This window comes from Molossus molossus, unplaced genomic scaffold (genome assembly GCF_014108415.1).
Source record: "Molossus molossus isolate mMolMol1 unplaced genomic scaffold, mMolMol1.p scaffold_m16_p_11, whole genome shotgun sequence".
NCBI classification, from domain to species: Eukaryota; Metazoa; Chordata; class Mammalia; order Chiroptera; family Molossidae; genus Molossus; species Molossus molossus.
In genome coordinates, this window is record NW_023425346.1 from 68589993 (window position 1) to 68610570 (window position 20578).

Genomic DNA, 20578 nt, shown 5'->3' on the forward strand with positions numbered 1-20578 from the left:
CAGCTACTGGGAGAAAGTGAAGGATGAACCCCCAGGGCTCTCTCCATTTCCAGGTAACACTATATCACAGCGCCAGCCTTCAGGAGAACAAGTCCTGCCGCTTGCAATCTCTCTCCGGGGATTTCTTTTCTTTTCTTTTCCTTTTCAAAATTTTGCCAGATCAGGGCAAAGACAAGACTGCAGAGGGGAAGATACCTTGGGGCATGGAGGCACATTCCTTTAATACTAAACCTGTCAGGTGGGAATGTGTCTATGCAAACAAAGGCTTTGTCTTTGACGTCTTCTCTGGGCTTTTGGGAATCGAGCTCATTCTCTGTCAGGTGCATACAGATCAGCTAACTCTTGCGGGCGTGGAGGAGCGACCTCTGCTCTCCAGGGGAGCCCAGGGGAGCAGAGGAACTCAAGGTGTGTTCCGAGGCCCAGCGGCGTTGGCAATGCCCGGGAGCGTCTCAGAAATACAGTACTTCGGGCCTCAACCCAGACCTAGTCAGTAAGAATCTGCATTTCTGAATTTTAACAAGATGCCCAGGAGGGTGAGTGAGCAAGTCCAAGTTTGCGGAGCGCTCGCCGGTTTCTTCAACAGCGGGTCACTCAAAGCGCCGAATTGCATTGAACAGTAGGGACTAGGTGGAGAGAGCAACTTATTCCTCTTCCTGCACTTGGTTTTTGGTTTTTGTTTGTAGTGAGCGGCAAAGACGAGAGGGTGGCGTGCTTCAGCGCGGGGCCAGGCCGGGCCGCCCCGCCCGCGCGCCCCGCCCCCTCCCGGGTGTCAGCCCCGCGCCTGGTTGCTGTGGCAGCGCCCGACGCAGCTCGAGACTGCCGGCCTCCACCTCTTCCTCCTCCAAAGCTCAACTCTCCGTCGCCCCGGACCCCCGGCTCGCGCGCAGCCCGTGGCTCCGCCATGCCCCGGGGCAGGCGCGGTAGCCGGGTGAGCGCCCTGGAAGGCGGCGGGGAGGAAGAGGCGGCGGCGGCCGCTGTGCCCTCGGTGCCATGGGCGTCTCCACTGCAGCCGGAGGCGGCGGCCGAGCAGGTTCTGCTCCGGGGCATCTTCGAGATCGGAAGGAGCAGCTGCGACGTGGTGCTGAGCGAGCGGGCACTGAGGTGGCGGCCCATCCAACCCGAGCGCCCCGCGGGTGAGTGCGCGGTCCCGAGCCCTCGCCTCCCCCAGCTTCCCCTCTCCCGCCCCGCACACCCCGGGCTCCCGCCGCAGCCTAAGCTCCTCCTCCGCCCGGCCGGCTGCGGCGTCCCCCTCCCCCGTCGGGGTGAACCCCAGCTGTTCCCAGGGGCCTCGGCTACTTGCCACCTCCTGCGGGCGCATTCCCTGGGCCGCGGTCACACTCAGCTTCTGCTCTGCGCCGAAGAGGAAAGAATTGATTCCCAAACGGGCGGTGTTTTCTAAACGCGGGACAGTCTCCTACTGCCCCACCCCTCCAAGTAGATGAAGTTTTAATCTGCCAATTTCTGACCGAACTCTGCAAGCGGAAGCCTTTTATAGGACATACCTCCAGGAGGGTTCTGCATTCAACGCTCTTTTTGCTGATTTCTGAAAGTTTAACCGCGGTGCTTTGGCGTCTCTAGACTTTTCCATCCTTTCCACCCCCCCCCCCCCACCCCTTCCCTTGCCATAGTCTAGAATCAAACCTTCTTCAGGCTCAGTCTGGAGACTTTTGATTTTTAATGTTCACTTTAGAATCATCATGTTGTTTACTTGCATTTGACTCGAAACTTTAGTTATTTAGAATGTGCTATAATGATTTAGAAAAAAAACCTTGGGATGTGGTACAGTCTCTTTTAGCTAAACACAAATTTATGAAATTTAAAAAATGGCCTCCCCCTCTTGGAAAACAAGACATAGTGTACTATTTGTATTATAGAATAGAAAAACAACACTATTTTAAAGTTTCTTTTTTAAAAAAATTATTTTTATTAATTTATTTTGTTACAGATGTTTTCCCTTTTCCTCCATTGACACCCTCCTCCCTGTCCTTCCCACCCCTGCCCCATCCCCAGCTTTGTTGTCTTTGTCCCTTGGTTATGCATACATGCATACAAGTTCTGTGGCTTACTGTATCTCTTCCCCTCAACCACCCCCTCTTCTGAGGTTTGTCAGTCTGCACCTTACTTCTATGTTTCTGGGTCTATTTAGTTAATCAATTTGTTTAGTTCATTATATTCCACAAATAAGTGAGATCATGTGATATTTGTCTTTCTCTGCTTGCCTTGTTTTGCTTAGCATAATACTCTCCAAGTCCCTCCATGTTGTCTCAAAGGATAAGAGATCTTTCTTTCTTACAGCTGCATAGTATTCCATTGTGTACATGTACCACAGCTTTTTTTATCCATTCGTCTACTGATGGACACTTGGGCTGTTTCCAGATCTTAGCTATTGTAAATAGTGCTGCGATGGACATAGGGGTACATATATTCTTTCTGATTAGTGTTTCAGGCTTCTTAGGGTATATTCCTAGAAGTCGGATCACTGGGTCAAATGGCAATTCAATTTTTAATTTTTTTGAGGAAACACCATAGTGTTTTCCATAGTGGCTGCGCCAGTCTGCATTCCCACCAGCAGTGTACTAGAGTCCCCTTTTCTCCACACCCTCCCTAGTACTTGTTTGATGATTTGTTGATGGCGGCCATTCTGAGAGGTGTGAGGTGATACCTCATTGTTGTTTTAATTTGCATCTCTGATGATTAGTGATGTTGTTTCTAATACAAAAGTAAGAAAATGAAGCAGGCAACTAGGGACCCAGCACTGGTTTTGAGAATGATTGGAGCTCCTCTATAGGCCATACTCATTCACTTCACTAAAGCTGCCTTCGACCTTCATTTAAATGTTTCAGGTGTTTTGAAAACCAAGGTGGAATGTTTTCTTGTACTTTTGAGTTAATATCTAATATAGACAGACTTATTCCGTTTAGTTTTTCAGTCAGTTTTAATTTGGGGGATGTAGAAGTTTACAATGAAAGTTTTGGTTAGTCTATAAGAGCCAATTTAACCCACAGTGCAGCTGAAATCTGATAGAATTAAAATGAAATGTTATGCAATGAGAGGTCATAAAAATTAATACTGCAGTGCTGGTAAACAAAAAGACAAATAATGACTTGAAAAATAAATGCTGTTTTATATTGAGTGGTGATTGAGGAAAAGTAAGCTTAATTAGCATTACTGTCCACAGCATTTAAAAAGGCATCTTAACAGTTATAACTCTAACATTGCAAGAGTTGACTTTTTTTGCTTAATTTGGCCCTAAAATTCTTCGGTTTTCTTTTCCTTCATCTTACCACTTGTTCCTTATAACTCACACCTAGTTGTAAATCGCTTTGGGCCCCTACATTTAAAGGTACAGAAGCCTAGCACCTTAGTATTTCTACGTATAGAAGACACAAAGAGATGCTTTACTTCGCAAAATGAGAGTGGGAAAAGAAAAGGAAGTATCAAGAGATGAAATGTTTAAATGTGAGAAATAGTGCCTGATGTGGAATTAGTTTACAGGTGAGTAGTAAATGACAAATGAAATTGGTCCAGAAAAATAGAGGAATAACTACATCAAGGTTACTGTACTGGGGAGGATGTGGTGGGGGAGGATAAAGGGGTGGGGGTTGAGTGGGGGTGACCATGTCCATTGCAAGTTGGCCAGTGACTGGATGTTCCAGAGAAGGGTGAGGGTGGGGTCACTGGGCATTATAAGATCACCCATATGAGAAGTTTTTGAGGTCAGTTGTTAAACCTCATAGTGCCTTAGTAGTTAATAGATTTTATTTTTAGAGCAGTTTTAGGTTCACAGCAAAATTGCACATTGAGACAGAGATCTGCCCTGTACCCGTGCTCCTACACACAGACTCCCGTTGTCGACGTTTCCCACCAGAGTGGTGTATTTGTTACAAATGATGAATTTACACTAACACATCATTATCACTCACAGCTCATAGACATTGGAGTTCACTCTTGCTGTTGTATATTCTGTGGATTTTGGCAAATTTATAATGACGTGTATTAGAGTTCTCCAGAGAAAGAGAACTGATAGAAGGTAGGTAGGTAGGTAGGTAGGTAGATTGATAGATTGGTTCAGGGAGATTCCTTATGGGATTACGAAGGCTGAGATATGCCACTGCATGTCATCTGTAAACCGGAGGACCAGCAAAGCTGGTGGTATAATTCTGACGGTCCTGAAGGCCTGAAAACCAGGGAGCTGATAGAGTAACTTCCAGTCTGAAGCTGGAGGCCTGAGAAATGGGGATGGGAGGCACTCAAGTAAGTCTCAGCTTAAAAACCAAGAGCTCTGATGTCTGAGGGCAGGAGAAGGTGGATGTCTCAGCTCAAAAAGAGAGCAAGAAGTTGCCCTTCCTCCACCTTTTTGTTCTGTTTAATCCTCAACAGATTGAATGATGTCTGCCAACATTGGTGAGGGTAGGTTTTCTTCACTCAGTCAACTGGATCAAATGCAAACACATCCAGAAATGTTTTACCAGTTATCCCAGCATCCCTTAGCCCAGTCAAGTTGACACAAAATTAACCATCACAACATGTATCCACTATGATAGTATCAGATAGTAGTTTCATAGCTACTAAAAATTGTCTGTGCTTTGTCTATTCATTCCTCCCTCTGCAACCCCTGGCAACCACTGCCTTTTTTTTTTTTTTTTTTTTACTGTCTCTACAGTTTTGCCTTTTCTAGAAAGTTATATGGTTGGAATCATATGCTATGTTGCCTTTTTAGATTAGCATATTTTACTTAGTAGTATTTATTTAAGATTTTCCTTCTCTTTCCATGGCTTGATAGCTCTTGTATTTTTAGTGTTGAATAATATTCTCGTGTCTAGATGAACCACAGTTTACTGATCCATTCACCTGCTGGAGGGCATCTTGTTTGTCTTTAACTTTTGGCAATTATGAATAAAGCTTCTGTAAACATCCATGGGCATGTTTTTGAGTGAATGTAAATTTTCAACTACTTTGAGCAAATACCAAGGAGTGTGACTGATGCATTGTATAGTAAAAGTATATTTAGTTTTGCAAAAAATGGCCAGACTATCTTCCAAAGTGGCTATACCATTCTGCATTCCCACCAGCATCGTTCTCATCAGCATTCTGGATTCCGGCCATTTTAATAGGTGTGTAGTGGTATCTTGTTTTAATTTGCATTCCCCTGATGACATATGTGAAGCATCTTTTCATATGCTTATTCGCCCCCTCCCCCCTTCCGTATAACCTCTTTGTGAGGTCTCTGTTAAGATCTTTGGCTTTTTTTCAATCAGGTTATTTTCTTATTGCAGAGTTTTAAGATTTTTTGTATATTTTGGATAACAAGTCTTTATCAGATACATTTTTTCCAAATATTTTCTCCCAGCTTTAATTGTTTTCACTAATGAAATAAAATACAATGTAGTCTTTCCCTAATATTCCATCTTGAGTAATGAACAAAGACACTAAGGTACATTATGAGGGTATCACTGCCAAAATAGTGACTACTTGATGGTCTTATTGGCAGGACAAATGAATTTGACCGTAGTTGTCGTGGTTCCCTTTATGGGGTACAAGGGTGACTTGGAATAATGGTTGCTACCCATTCCCATGGAAGTGAGGACTGCTAAGGACAGCCTGCAAGTCGAGGTGGGAGGCACAAAGCACCAGCACTTTCTTTTCTTTTTTTTAAATGGAAGAAATGTCTTTAGTCAATTTAATATAGAATGAGTCAGTCAAGATATTAATTTTATTAAGTTATTCCCTTAACAATTTAACTTAAATATGTTGGTGCTAACTTAGGGGCAGAACACTTTGTTCGATGCTATAAAAATGCAAAACGATGACCTAGTCTTGGCTTTCAAGGAGATTTTACCTTTTTTGGAAAGAGATGACTCTAAGCCATAATGTAAAACTGTATGTCACCAGTCATTCACTGAACATTAAACACCTGTATGTGTTTTGTGCAGCATTATAAAGATCAGTTACATGTGAGCTCTTCCTTTAAGAATTTGAGTGGAGAGAAACATATATTCTTGACAGGAGTTTCTCCCTGGAGATCAATCCTCTAGTTTATTTAAGTCTTCACTTCCAAAAAGAGCTTGAGTTGAATAGTAAAGAGTATTTCATGAAGTGTTAGGTGTTGTATTAGTTTTCTGGGGCTGTGCCAATTAATCACCACAACCTTTCAGTTTAAAACAACAGAAATTGATGCTCTCGTGGTTTTGGAGGCTGGAATTCAGAAATTCAGGTGCTAGGCAGGCCATGTTCCCTCTTTCAGCTTCTGGTGGCTCCCGGAATTCGACTTGTGGTCGAATCCAGTGTATGCCTTTGACATCACATGACCTGGTCTTCTTTCTCTGTCCTCCCTTTATATGAGGACAAAGGCATTCGATTGAGGATCCATCCGTCCAGGATGATCTCATCTTGAGATCCTTAATTATACTGCGGAACCCTATTTACAAACCAAGTCACATTCTGCGATTCAGGCTGACCTGAATTTGGAGGGTGGGGGGAATTATTCAACTAGGTGTGATGGGAATGGGAGGAAAATTCTGGGTTGAGGGAATTAAATGAAGGCCGAAAGTGGACGCGTGTTCTGGGAACAGTGACTGGTAATATGTGAAAGGGTAGCCGACAAAGAGTATTTCACAGGAAAGCAGAGGCCAGCATGGGGAGAGGCCTGAAGACAAAGGTCAAGAATTTGGGTTTTCCCGCGAGGAGCAGCCGGTGTCGCGCGCTGCAGTGGGGCCGCAGTGAATCGGTTCACGGGAACGCGCGTTGGACGGAGCACGCGGCCTCCGGTGTGGCTGTCCCTGATGGAGTCCTCAAAGAGTTCAATGACAGGAAGGTGCGTAAGTCTTCAACACCAGAGGAAGTGAAGAAGCGCAAGAAGGCGGTGCTCTTCTGCCGGAGTGAAGACAAGAAGAACATCATTCTGGAGAAGGGCAAGGAGATCCTGGTAGGCGATGTAGGCCAGACGGTAGATGACCCCTAGGCCACCTTCGTTAAGATGCTGCTGGACAAAGACTGCCGCTACGCCCTGTATGATGCGACCGATGAGACCAAGGAGAGCAAGAAGGAAGATGTGGTTTTTATCTTCTGGGCCCCTGAGTCTGCACCCCTTAAGAACAAAGTGATCTATGCCAGCTCCAAGGATGCCATCAGGAAGAAGCTGACAGAGATCAAGCATGAATTACAAGCAAACTGCTACGAGGAGGTCAAGGACCACTGCACTCTTGCGGAGAAGCTGGGGGGCAGTGCTGCCATCTCCCTGGAGGGCAAGCCTTTGTGAGCTCCCTCCAGCCCCCTGCCTGGAGCATCTGGCAGCCCCAGGCCTGCCTGTGGGGGTTGCAGGCTGCCCCCCTTCCTGCCAAACCAGAGGGGCTGGGGGAATCCTAGCAGGGGGAGGGCAATCCCTTCACCCAGTTGCCAAACAGTCTCCCACCCCCTGGACCTTCCTTTTCCTTCCACCCTTGACGGTTCTGGCCTTCCCAAACCACTTTTGATTTTCTGATTCCTCTTGGGTTGAAGCAGACCAATCCCCCCTACCCCAAGCACCCCAGTTTGGGGAAGAGCCTGTATTTTTTTTAACGACACCCCAACTTCCCACCTGTTCTCCCTCTCCCATGCTGCCAACTTGTAACCGCAATAGTGACTCTGTGCTTGTCTGTTTAGTTCTGTGTATAAATGGAATGTTGTGGAGATGACCTCTCCCCATGACACCTGGTTTCCTCCCCTTTTCCACCCGGTCATGGTCGCTCATGGAAACAGGACCAGTAAGGTCCTTTAAAAAAAAGAAAAGAAAAACACAACAATAAAAAGGCTCACTTAATAGGAAAAAAATAAAATAAAGAATTTGGGTTTTATTTAATAGAACGTATGAAGATATTTCCCTCCACTTTTTTTCTTATATTTATTTAAAGCTGTGTTGTCTAACGCACAATGTCTCTATCCCAAGTCCTGCCATTGGTGATAGTCATATTACAATCATGTTGAAGCTTCAGACTTTCTAGACCTCTCCTATTTTAGTGACTTTCATCTTCATTCCATGTCACTGGCCTCCACCCATGGCCACACCATTGATGTTTGTTACCCATCTTCATAACCAACCCATCCTATTGCTTTAGCCTCATCTAAGAACTTGTGTCATCTGGTATACCCTCTTTCTTAGGTTTTTAGCCCTTGCTCTGCTAACTTTCAACCAGGGATGGGGAACCTTTTTATGCCAAGGGCCATTTGGATATTTGTAACATCATTTGAAGGCCACACAAAAGTATCAACTTAAAAATTAGCCTGCTGTCAACAGAAACAAAGGAGAAAATGAACATACGGGACTACATCAAACTCAAAAGCTTCTGCACAGCAAAAGATACAATCATCAAAATGGAAAGGCTACCCACTATATGGGAGAGCATAATTACCAATGATATATCAGATAAGGGGTTAATTTCCAATATATATAGAGTGCTCATACAACTCAACAAAAGGAAGACAAAGAACCCAATTAAAAAATGATCAGAGGAACTAAATAGACACCACTCCGAACAGGACATACAAATGGCTAAGAGACATATGAAGAAATGTTCAACATCACTAATCATCAGAGAGATGCAAATTCAAACAACAATGAGGTATCACCTCACACTTGTCAGAATGGCCGCCATCAACAAATCATCAAACAACGAGTGTTTGGAGAGTGTGGAGAAAAGGGGACTCTGGTACACTGCTGGTGGGAATGCAGACTGGTGCAGCCACTATGGAAAACACTATGGTGTTATGTCAAAAAATTAAAAATTGAACTTCCATTTGACCCAGTGATCCCACTTCTAGGAATATACCCTAAGAAGCCTGAAACACCAATCAGAAAGAATATATGTACCCCCATGTTCATAGCAGCACTATTTACAATAGATAAGATCTGGAAACAGCCCAAATGTCCATCAGTAGACGAATGGATAAAAAAGCTGTGGTACATATACACAATGGAGTACTATGCAGCTGTAAGAAAGAAAGATCTCTTATCCTTTGAGACGACATGGAGGGACCTGGAAAGTATTATCCTAAGCGAAACAAGCCAAACAGAGGAAGATAAGTATCATATGATCTCACTTATTTGTGGAATATAATGAACATAACAGTCTGAGGAATGGGGTAGTCCCAGAGATGTGGACGTGGGGTACAGACTGACAATCCCCAACAGAGGGGGTGGTGGGGGAGAGATAAACCACAGAACTTATATGCATGTGTACATGAACAATGGACATGGACAATAAAGCTTGGGACAGGGTGGGGAGGGAGGGGGAAGGAGAATCATTGCGGGGAAAAGGAGAAACATCTGTAACAAAAATAAATAAGTTAAAAAAAAATTAGCCTGCTGTGTTTTTTCAGGCTAATTTGGTGAGGCATGTGATGGTAGCTGGTATTGATATTGCGGGCATTATACCGCCTTTGGGCTGGATGTTCCCCACCCCTGAAGCACAGTGATGTGCTCAGGACTCTCTTGGCCTAAACACCCCTGCCTTGATCCTGTAAGCTTCTCTTTCTGGCTGCTACTCTGCTTCTTTTCTCACCTTCTTGGAAACACTGCTAACAAAATTATTTTACTCTCTCTGCCTCCATTAGTTCACTTCTTAATTAGTCCTCAAGCATCTGAGACCTGGCTTTGTTCTTCTCTCTGCTAAAACTGCTTGGGCAAAGGTTAGCAGTCACCTTTTTTTTTTTTTTATCCTCACCCGAGGACATTTTTTCTATTTTTTGTTCAGATAGAGTGGGAGGGAGAGAGAGGAAGAGAGAGAGAGAGAGAAACATCGACGTGAAAGGGACACGTCGAGTGGCTGCCACCCACACGACCCAACCAGGGCCGGGGACAAACTGTAACTGAGGTACGTGCCCTTAGCGGGAACCGAACCCGGGTCTCTCAGGACCGCAGGCCGACGCTCCAACCGCTGAGCCAAACCGGCCAGGGCTAGCAGTCACCTTCTAATTGCCCAATCAAATGGACCAATTTCAGCCCTGAACTTTTTGGATTTCTCCTTCATTTGACTTTGCTGCCTTGGTTTCTGTGTGATACCACCAGAACCTAGTTTATCAGTCTCCCATGGGGTCTCACTTCTTTCTGTTTGTCTGCCTAATTTTGGTGTACTCAAGGAGTCTGGTCTTGCTGATTGCTGTGACTCATCATGTACTCTCTGGGTTATGTCATCCACTGTTCTCATCTACCTTCAGGCTTAACATTCAATCTCTGTTTTTAGTCCTGACCTCAAATACTTTTGTACCCATCAAGTTGGGAGCCCCACAGATTGAATATATCTACAACAAAAGCAACTTTTTTTGATCCTCAAAAATAACATCTGGTCTGGTATTCCCTAACACAGTTTTGGAAGTCACTAATTAGTCATTTGTCAGAATATTTAACTTTGCTTTCTAGGTGTGTGTAAGCCATGGTACAATGAGTGGGGCTCCTTGAAGTTTATGTTGGATGGATATAGGATGTGTATATATAAGTAGTAAACATGCTACTTAATATGAAAAGGGGCATTTAGAAGGCTCTTTGGAATATTATCTAAACCAGGATTCTGAAGGTTAGCCCAGACTCACTGTCCCTCACTTACTATTTCTAATCAACCACCATTCCTATTCACTCTGCTATTTCACTATCCAGCCAGTCTCTGCCCTACCTCAGGCCATTATAACTTCTACTTGGACTACTTTGTTATCTCTGTATTTAAATGTCACCTTCTCAGTAAGGCTTTCCATCATCACCTACTTAAATTCCTTCCTCTTGCTAACTTTCTGGCTCCCATTACTCTCATATTCTTCCATGGCATTCATTGTCTAATGTACTGTGTAATATTTACGGTCTATCTTCCCCACCAAAACCCCAGTTTTGAAGGTTCTAATGGTAGGTAAATGGTTCATTCATATTAGGATGACTTTATCAGACTTTTAAAAAGCCTGTATTTACAAAGTTGTAAGCAAGATAGTGAGTACTCTTGGGACTAAAAATAGAGGAGCAGGTGACTTCATTCTCAGGACCAAAAAGGAATGAGTTGCCTGAGCCTGGATTCAGAGAGACTGTGTAGAGAGAGTCACTAGACAGGAGCTATGGCCTTTGCTTCAGCTTGGCTGATTCCTCAACCAGTTCCACAGGGAAGGAGGCAAGGACTCAGTACCCATGCTCTCTCCTTTCTGGTCGAGTGCAAGGGGACCACTTGACGGAGGCACAGAGCAGGGAGAGGAGGATGGAGACTGGATCTAGATGAGGAAGAGGGACGATGTTTAGAACATCTTGTTTGTTTACTGTCAGCTCCTTGAAGAGTGCCTCAGGCATGAGCAATCAATATTTGTTGAATGAATGAATTTGCTAACTGGTCTCATGAACTTTAGTTTTGCCTATTGCATTGTAATCTAATTACAACAGTGCTACTTTAGAGTGGCATCACCTGGAAGAGAGCACTCCCTCCACTTTTGTTAAAGAAGCATCAGAACTCTTTGAAAAAAAATTCTTAAGCTAAAGTTGGTCCACTTCTCCATTGTTAACGTCATGGTCAGAAGGGTTCCTCTTGCTCAGAGGCAGGGTAGGATGCACTGATCAGGGCATAGATTGGCCAGGATGCCCCCACTGTAAAGTCAACTGTGTGCACAAAAGGACATCATCTGGTCAGCAGATATCTTCTTTATTACCTACAGTGGTGCCTAGTGAACTTCATATTGGAATCTTAAATTATAGCCATTTTACTTGTGGAATACTATCTACTTTTATTCACGTTAATATAAAGTAATTACCAAGTTAGCTGTCTGGGAGCTAGAAAGAAGCCACCTCCTAAAGAAATGGAAAAAGGATCAGGCTTGTTCTTTGAGACCAAATGAGAAAGTTCAGACAAATCTGGGTCATGACACCCTGGCCAGGCAGAGCTGGTCAAGAGTAATGCCACAGTGTGGGTAGCCCCCAACATAGTGCCTGGGACTGGGCATCGGGTGTCAAACATTGAGATGAGAGCTCAGAGAGGGAGCATGAACAGATGCTATAGACCGGTTTGTCTGTGTTATAATTTAGCCCTTAGCTTGTGCTGTGACTGAATCAGATATTTTCAGAGTCAATTTCAAAGCATCACTGATTGCCTGTTGGCATTATTCTAAATCTCAACCAAGGACAAACTTCTTGGAACATGTGTTTACCAAGTGGTAAGTTTCTATTTGAACTGTTAGATTGAAATAGAAAAATACAAGCATTTTGGTGCACCCTTAAAGCAGGATCTGCTTACTGTACTGTGTGACTGGGTTATAATATTCTTATCTGTCTCCCGTAAAGGAAAAGCTACTGATGAGGAGAGTTGGTAACGGGTAGGATTAGATTATATTAAACTCATATTTTTGTACATTTAAGAATGATCAATTTAGAGATCCCTGTGACAGGAATGCCAGATGCCTACCAGTCTTCCTCCCTCCACCCCCCTCCCCTCCCTCACAGTGAGAGCTTTGTTATTTACTAATGGAAAGCACCTTGAAATATGAAAAGCACTATAGGGTCTTTTATAGGCTTTCTACTCCAGGTGTCTGTAATGTGCTCTCCTCTGTGAGAAGAAAAGGTCTCAGGAGTGGGCACCAAAGGACCTGAGTTCTTGTCTCTGCTATCACAAGGGTGCAACTGACTTTGGGCAAGTCATTTAACCCCTCCGAGTTAGTTTCTTCACCTGCAGAATGAGGCTCTTGTATTATGTAGTCTCTAAGAAGCATCAACTCTGTGAAGTTGCAATTTAAAGAAAATACCTGCTTTTAAATAAAATACTTGTTTTTCCAGACTTTGTGTTACATATCTTCATAAATAAGTCTGAGTAAGGTTTGGATGATCACTGGGGTCTACCGTCTGGTGTGTGTGGAGGAGTGTTGCGTTTTACAGCAGGAGCTTTTCAGCCCTAATGAATTTCTAATTAGAAGAACCACATGAGAAATATGAGCCAAGCCCCTTGCTCCCCTTCCCCAGCTTCAGGGCACAATGGTGAGAAGTGAGTCCAGGCCCTGTCTTTGGAGAGGAAGAAATCATTATCTATATAAAATTGTTGGTCAAGGCTAGACATAAGCAGATTTTCCACCATGGAAAAAAGGACTAACTTATCCTTTCTTCCTGCTATTTTATTTCCTGGACCCTCTAATAAAATTTCAGAGGAGGGATTTTATAATATGTTTGCTTAGATTTAGAATGTCATGTTTTAAATATTTAAAAAATAAAGTGAGGGTTTCAAATCTTAATTATGGTTTATAAGTCTCTCTGTTTCATAGACTTACTACCTCAGGTTACACAATTTCACGTTATGTTTTTCCAACAGGTTATTCCTGCCACAACTCTGAGCTCCGCTGAATTAGAGCAGCAACTAGAAAATCTGAGGAAGCTGGGCTTCCAAATAAGGTCTTGGAAGTGTTGCTTTTATGAGAGATATTGATATTGTTGTGCTTTAAATTTATATAAACAGTAATTTTCTGGAAACGTAGCAACGTGAAAGGTAATGTGGAAAAATGTGAAAATGAGAAAAAAACAATCAATTTTAAAACAACAAGAGTTAGTGATTATGTGGGACTTAGCGGAGCTGGTTGCTTTCTAAGGACTAATCTGCCTGAACTGTTGGGGAACAGATGTACGTGAAACAGATCCCAGTCTTCTGTTGTGTACATCCAAAGTGAGACATCTGTCGGCGGACCGTGTGGTCAGAAATAATGGAGGCAGGGGTTAAACCCCAAAATGACCTGTAACTCGTGAATTATTGAAAGACTAATTACTCAGTAAAACCTGACACTTTGATTCATCATTATACATACTAACAAGAGAACACTTTTAAAACTTGGTAGCGTGTTTCTAAGCTGTCAACTTTGAAAAACGTGGCTGTGAAAAATCAAGCTTACCAAGTAACTGCATGTTCTGCATACAAAGTTATTAAATGCTTTGGCAGGTCTGTTAACCTATTGTATGCATATCATGTGAAACTCATATAAATGTTAGCTTTTTTACTAGAGAAAATTGGTCCATGCAGAAAACCAGATGTGGAGTGAATCTCTGTGGCACTACTGTTCAGTTAAACTTCCTGTGATGGTGGGATGCTCTGGGTCTGAACGTCCCATGCCATCGCCACTGGCCACATGTGGCACTTGAGCACCTGAAATGTGGCCAGTGTGAATGAGGAACTGAATTTTTAATTTATTTAATTTTAAATTTAAATTCAGTAGCTACATGCAGCTAGTGGTGGCTACAGCTTCTAACCCATGGAGAGTTGAAAATGTTCATTTCTTTTATTCTCAGGGAACTGTATTTTATTTATTTATTTTTAATTTTTTTTTTCTTTATGGATTTTAGAGAGAGGAAGGGAGAGGGAGAGGGAGATAGAAACTGGGGATTGGGCCCACAACCTGGGCATGTGTCCTGATCAGGAATTGAACTGGCAACCTCTTGGTGCATGGGTTAACGCTCAATCATTGAGCTACACCAGCCGGACAGGAAACTTTATTTTAAAAGATTATTTTAAAAATGTAATGTCTATTTCTACTGAAAGGTACCGTTTTCAAATAATTAATCTCAATATAGAACTGTTCTGCTCAATCTGAGCTGTTGATTTAAAGGTAAAAAAGCTGAGTCCAGAGATGCCAAGGTGGCAAAAACCCTTTAACATATTTTGTGAGTACAAACAATGCTTTTATTTGTTATTGTGAATTAATTGTCTGATAGAGAGATGTGAGTTTTTAATTTTTTTTTCTTAAACCCAATATTTGTTATGGAAACATCACATCAAACATACCCAAATGTAGAAATAATAAAGCCTCCAGGTTCAACCCAATGAGGAGGGAGGCTCTATGCAGCATGTTATTGAGTTTAAATAGTTTTCAAGGCCTGTCTTGTTTCATCTGTGCGCTACCTATTTCCCTTCTTTTCTGGAATAATCTGAAGCAATTCTTAGACTTTATATAATTACATCTATAAACGTCTCAGCGTGTATCTCTAGGAGGTAAGAATGTTTAAACATATAATGCACAATGTAATCATAATATCACTATTTCAAGGAATTTTTTCTTTTCTTTTAAAAAATGTATCTGTATTATTGAAAGTATTACAGATATCCCTCCTTTTTTTCCCCATTGCATCCTCCTCCTTTAATTACAGTTTACTTTTAATATTATTTTGAGTTAATTTCAGGTATACAACATAGTGGTGAGATACTCATATACTTTACAAAGTGTGCCCCTGATATTTCCCGTACCTCCTGGCACCATGCATAGTTATCACATTATTATTGACTCTATTTCTTATGCTGTACTTTTTACATCCTTGTGACTGTTTTGTAACTGCCAATTTGAACTTAATCCCTCCACCTCCTTTACCCAGTCTCCTAACCACCCCTCCTCCATGATTCCAATTTAAAATAGTCCTCTATATCCTTAAATATCCAGTGTTCACATTTCCCTGATTACTTACCCTTTTCTTTTTTTTTTAATATAAATCAACATTTAAATAAGGTCCATATTGCAGTTGGTTGCTGTGTCTTTTATATTTTCGAATCCATAGATCCCTCCCCTTGCAATTGATTTTCTGAACAAACTGGGTTGTCTGGCCTGTAGTTCCCATGGAAATATGGGGGCAAATGTCTGTGAAAGATAAGAAGGGGAGGAAGCGGGTCCAGAGTGATAGCCTTCAGTCTGTGATGCCAGCCCGACACCTGTACGGGGGAGGGGTGAAGCAGACAGGGGTAGGAAGAGCCTCAGCCAATGATGCAAGTCGGATAAAGTCTTTACTTTTTTATGTTGAGAGTTTGAGAGAAACGACTGCCCTTAGGAGTCTTCCTGGGGCAGAAATGGCCAAACCTCAGCAGTGTTCAGTCATGGAATGTTCAAATTGTCCCAACTTAGAGTTTTGAACCAATGAGAACCCATTCAGGTCGACTTCTGAGTTCTTTGGATATTCCCTCAGCCATCTCTGATAGCTTTCTTGCTTTCCGAAACGGCAAGGTTCTCCAGGCTCATCTTGAACATCTCAAGCCTGAGACATGGCGTTAAATCTATCATCAAGGAAGCCTAGTTCCTTTCATTGGGTGGTGGTGTTTAGAGACCACTATTGAAGCACCATGCATGCTCATTGTTAATACTTCCTTTATATGGTCCTATTTCTGTTTTTTTCTAAACAGAAAATGTATGATGAAATGATGCTGACACTTCAAGTTCAGGTTCAAGGCTAAAATCCTAACCTGAAATCCCTAACTGCAACATATCATCACTCATTTGCATATCCTGCAATACATATATGTCACAGAATAACAAGACCAACACTATATCAACAATGTAATTACTGAGAGCCATTTAAGATCATTCTGTAGGTTTTTGTTGTTGGCTCTGAGAGTATATACCACCTTAAGTACATGCTATGTATAGTCAAGTACTGTATTTTAAGACACTTGGAATCATTCCTATTTGTGATGTTATACCTCCAACTCAATGTGTAGAATTACTTGTTTTATTTTGGTTTTGATTTTGGGGCATGGCTTTTTAAAAATCCAATTTTGTTCTGTAATTATGGAAAATGTTTATATGATTCCAAAGTCAAATATACTAAACAAGCTGTATTCTGACAAATATAACTTTCATCTGTGTCTCTTCTACCATGTTTCTTTCTTCCTATTACACATGTATACACAGACATGTATTCTTGTCCGTATCCTTTCTACTCATTTTCTTCAGTGTATGTGTGTCTTGAAGAATGATTGGTGTTGGCAACAAAAAGGAGTGAGGAAACAAATCTAGAAAAATAGTACTTTATAAAAACAAAAAATCTCAGGAGAAAATGCTTTAACCTATTTGGAAAATAAGACCATGGTCTGTGGGGAGAGTGTACATGAATGGGAGGAGATGACAGTGCTTTGTGCTAAGTTCTTAGTTTGTATAAAGCCTTGAATATCATACTAGGAAGTTGGTGTCTTAACCTGAGGGTGGAGTAAGGGGTGGCAAAGGCCAAGTGTTGGAAGAAAGCAAGTTTTCGTTTTCTAAAGTAAGCAAGTTTGTGTTTTAGAAAGGCAGCCATGGGGGCAGGATGGACTCCGCACTGAGTAGCCTCTTTCAGTGACCTGTGTATCAGAAGATCCAGGAGGAGTGGGCCTGTGGCAGGGCGAATGGAGGGGTGAGCTCAATGAAGGAATATTGTCGAAGGATTTGGAGGATGTGGGGCTTGAGGGAAAGGAAGGGAACAGTGGTGATGCTGAGAGTTATAGCTTGGGCAAGCAAATGGGTCTTGGACACTATTAAAATTAATTCTCAAAATTAATCTGCAAAATGAGAAGCATTTTACTTGGAATATGTTCTCCAACGTATTAAAGATGCCAGTGACTAGCAAAATGTCCAAACAGAAGGGAAATGGAAAGCTTGAAAAATACATAAGCTGGAGAAATCTCTCCTAAAGGATTATAAATTGAATCCTATCGTGTTTAAGATCTATCTGTGTTCTCCATGAGCCTCAGACTCCCTCTTCTGTGTCTTATTTTTTTATTAGGTTGAGGCCACTTAAAAATAAAAGTTTAAATTTATTTTTAGAAAACATTATTTATTAAATGTTGGTAAATAAGTTGATCTTTGCACAGCCAGCCATAATATTTAGGTATTATTGAAATATAAAAAGTAAAATAATTTAAAGTATGTCAATTTTTATATGTAGAAAATAACTTTTTATATTATTTTACACTCAAAAAAATTGTTTACTGTATAAAACCTCTATGCTTCTTTTTTTGTCTAATACACATAATGTTTTCCAAATAAAAACTTAAGTTTAGAAAAGGTTACAAACACTTAATCCAAAGTACTTTCTAGTGTCCATCTGTGCAGAAAGAATAAGATCAATAAAATTGAGCAGCTGTTAGGATGTATTAGGTTCCTTATATTTTAGGTATGTTTTCATGTATTGAACGTGTAAAGGGAAGATAGCAGACGTTTTGTTATGGCTTTCATTATACAGACGAGAACTTACAGTGAAAATCTTGGTGAATATAATGCATTTTAAAGTCCCATTCATAGCCCACTTATTTTAGATGTTTCATTTAATAATTAGAGTAAATATTGTGGATAACATTTTTGTCATATAATTTGATTTATAATAAGCTCTTATTTTAAAAGTAGGAATAAATTTGTCTCTAGAAATTATGTTTCTGTTTCTTAGAATTAACTTTTTTCGTATTTGGGGGAAATGTGTTGGCATCCTAGCTTCTTAATGAAAGACAAATCTATCACTTTCTAGGTTGTTGGAATGTTTTACATGGGGACCAGACCTACTGTTATTGGGCTTTATGCCATGGAAACATTTTATGGGTGAACCTAATTATCCTAAAATCTGTATGAAAAATATGTGCCTTGCAGTTCTGAGTGGTCTTTCAAATTTAATGTTCCTAGAGTATAAGGTGAGTCCCAGCGGAGTTTGGAAAGCTGTGGAATTCAAAAGGAATTCCAAAAGGGCTTTGACTTTTCAAAGACCTTCAGTCAATGACATTGAATTAGCATCCATTGCATGGATTGTACTTTGGGGCGATATGACTAGTTCAAATAAATATTCTAGAAGATCTTAGGCTTCTGAGGGTGAGGCTGACCATACACTTACTACACCATGAGCTGCTTTCCATGAAAATGATGATTCAGTAGTTACCTTTTGCTTAACTATTGCCTATAGGACACCCAGTTGAAACTGTTGATTTTGAAGTGAAGAATTCTTAATCATATACTAAATTCACCAAGTATTATTACTAGCTTTGAAAATAACAACTATTTCTTCCCTCTTCCCTCCCCCTATCCCAGAACTTATATGCATGTATGTGGAACTATGAACGTAGACAACAATGCTGGGGGTGAGGGGTAGGGGCGGGATAAGGAGGAGGTGTCAATGGAGGAAAAAGGAGAAACATCTGTAACAAAAATAAATTAATAAAAAAAAAAAAAGAAAATAACAGCTATTCACCGTCATCTTTGGGTAGACTGAAGAAATCAGAAAACCCGTCTTGAAGGCCTCTATAAACACTTTGGTATTCTTATTGGCTAATATTCTGCCTTTATAAGAGTCTCGATAAAATCGGTTAAACACAAACTGAAAATTCAACATACTATCATGTTCAATTTACTATTGAACAATATTATACCAATATTATACCCTGTATATAATCTTTTAATTTTATTTTTTCACCTTAATAAAAGTGCTGGTCATTCTTGCTGCCACTTATGCCCTTTTGTCTGCGCATCCTGTTGCAGCATAATGTGCGGTGCATTTGATACGGATATTACCGTATTGCCATAAGGAGCTGCTATAATTTTAGACACCAACTGATTCCATGATAGTGTCAGATTTCTTTAACATATGCTTATGTTTTTGTACAAATGACCCCAAGAAACATCTGCCAGTGTTGTGGTGGTATCTACTGTTTCTTTTTTTGAATTTGACCTGCCAATCACTTTTTAATGTGAATATACAGTATTTCATTAGAGTAGGCTCACTTTCTGGTTTTCATGCTATTGATATTAATTAACCATATGAGTCAGCCTAATGGCATAATTCAGAAATTGAAGCTGCCTGTGCACATTTTTAAAATAATGTCTATTCATGATAGTTTTAGTCACTGATACTTTAAAATAGAAAAGTGCCCTTTTGATGAAACTTTTAAGATCCAAAATGTTAGGTCCAAAATTGCTCTGTAATGGTTCTGAATTTACTCTTTGAATTTTACTAAAGTGTGTAGTAGTTGTATATTATTGGTCAGTTCATAACCTGTGCTAATTGCTAGTCCTTCTTAATATCTTCAACGGATGTTTAAAGGCGGACAAAGGAAAAGGAAGTGAAGTTTCTATAAAGTTGTGAAATCTTTGCTTGAGGACACTGGAAACGTCTAGAGAACGTAAGCCATTGCTTGTATTATAGGTGGAAATCCCTTTTCCAGTACTTGCTTTGGTGTGACCTTGCCTAAGGCGCAGTGGTCATGGATTTTCATTGTCTGGCATTTTCTTTTCTGCTTTCCTCTAATTAATTTTAAAGACATAGCTATACATTTGAAGGAAGCAATATGACCATATATTTATGGTACTTAAACAAATCTGAAACATCGACAAAATAAAGAACAACAACAAAAAAAAAAACCCCAACTTTCTTTGAATAGCAATATTTGTCCATGTTTTTCAGTAGAAAATGTATAAATGGATTCCTTCCAGATCCTTTTATTTTACCCGAGGGCATTATCATAAAATGTTTATTACCTACACATGATACCAGAACTAAACCCAATAAAGTAAATGTACTCGTAAGAGCTCTCGTCCTTAATCACAGTATATACCTGTGTTGTTAAGGTGATAACTGATCATCTTGCTCCTATGTTCTGCTCATCTGCTTTCCCTGCATCCCTGTTGGACTCCTCCAGACTCTAAGCATGTCGTCATTTACATCTCTGTGCTCATTCAGTTGCCGTTGCTGCTCTTAGTCTCCCTCGGTCCCTGGGGTGACTTATGTCATTAGGAAAGCCTTCTGTCTCCCACTTGTCATCACTCGGCTGAAACTGCGCTGAGGCCCTTGCCAGGTACCTTGGGTGCTGGATCTGCCGTGGTCCGGCTTTGGCCTCAG

General features: G+C 41.2%; 1 protein-coding gene and 1 pseudogene across 1 annotated transcript in view; both read left to right on the forward strand.

Annotated features, from left to right (window-relative positions):
* The first annotated feature begins 901 nt into the window (after positions 1-901).
* The window catches only part of CERKL (ceramide kinase like), a 105038-nt gene continuing 85361 nt past the window's right edge, over positions 902-20578 (forward strand). Inside the window, exon 1 of the mRNA XM_036253669.1 lies at positions 902-1133. Coding sequence (XP_036109562.1) covers positions 902-1133 — 232 coding nt within the window. The remainder of the gene's footprint in view (positions 1134-20578) is intronic.
* Positions 6635-7274, forward strand: LOC118625518 (annotated as a pseudogene).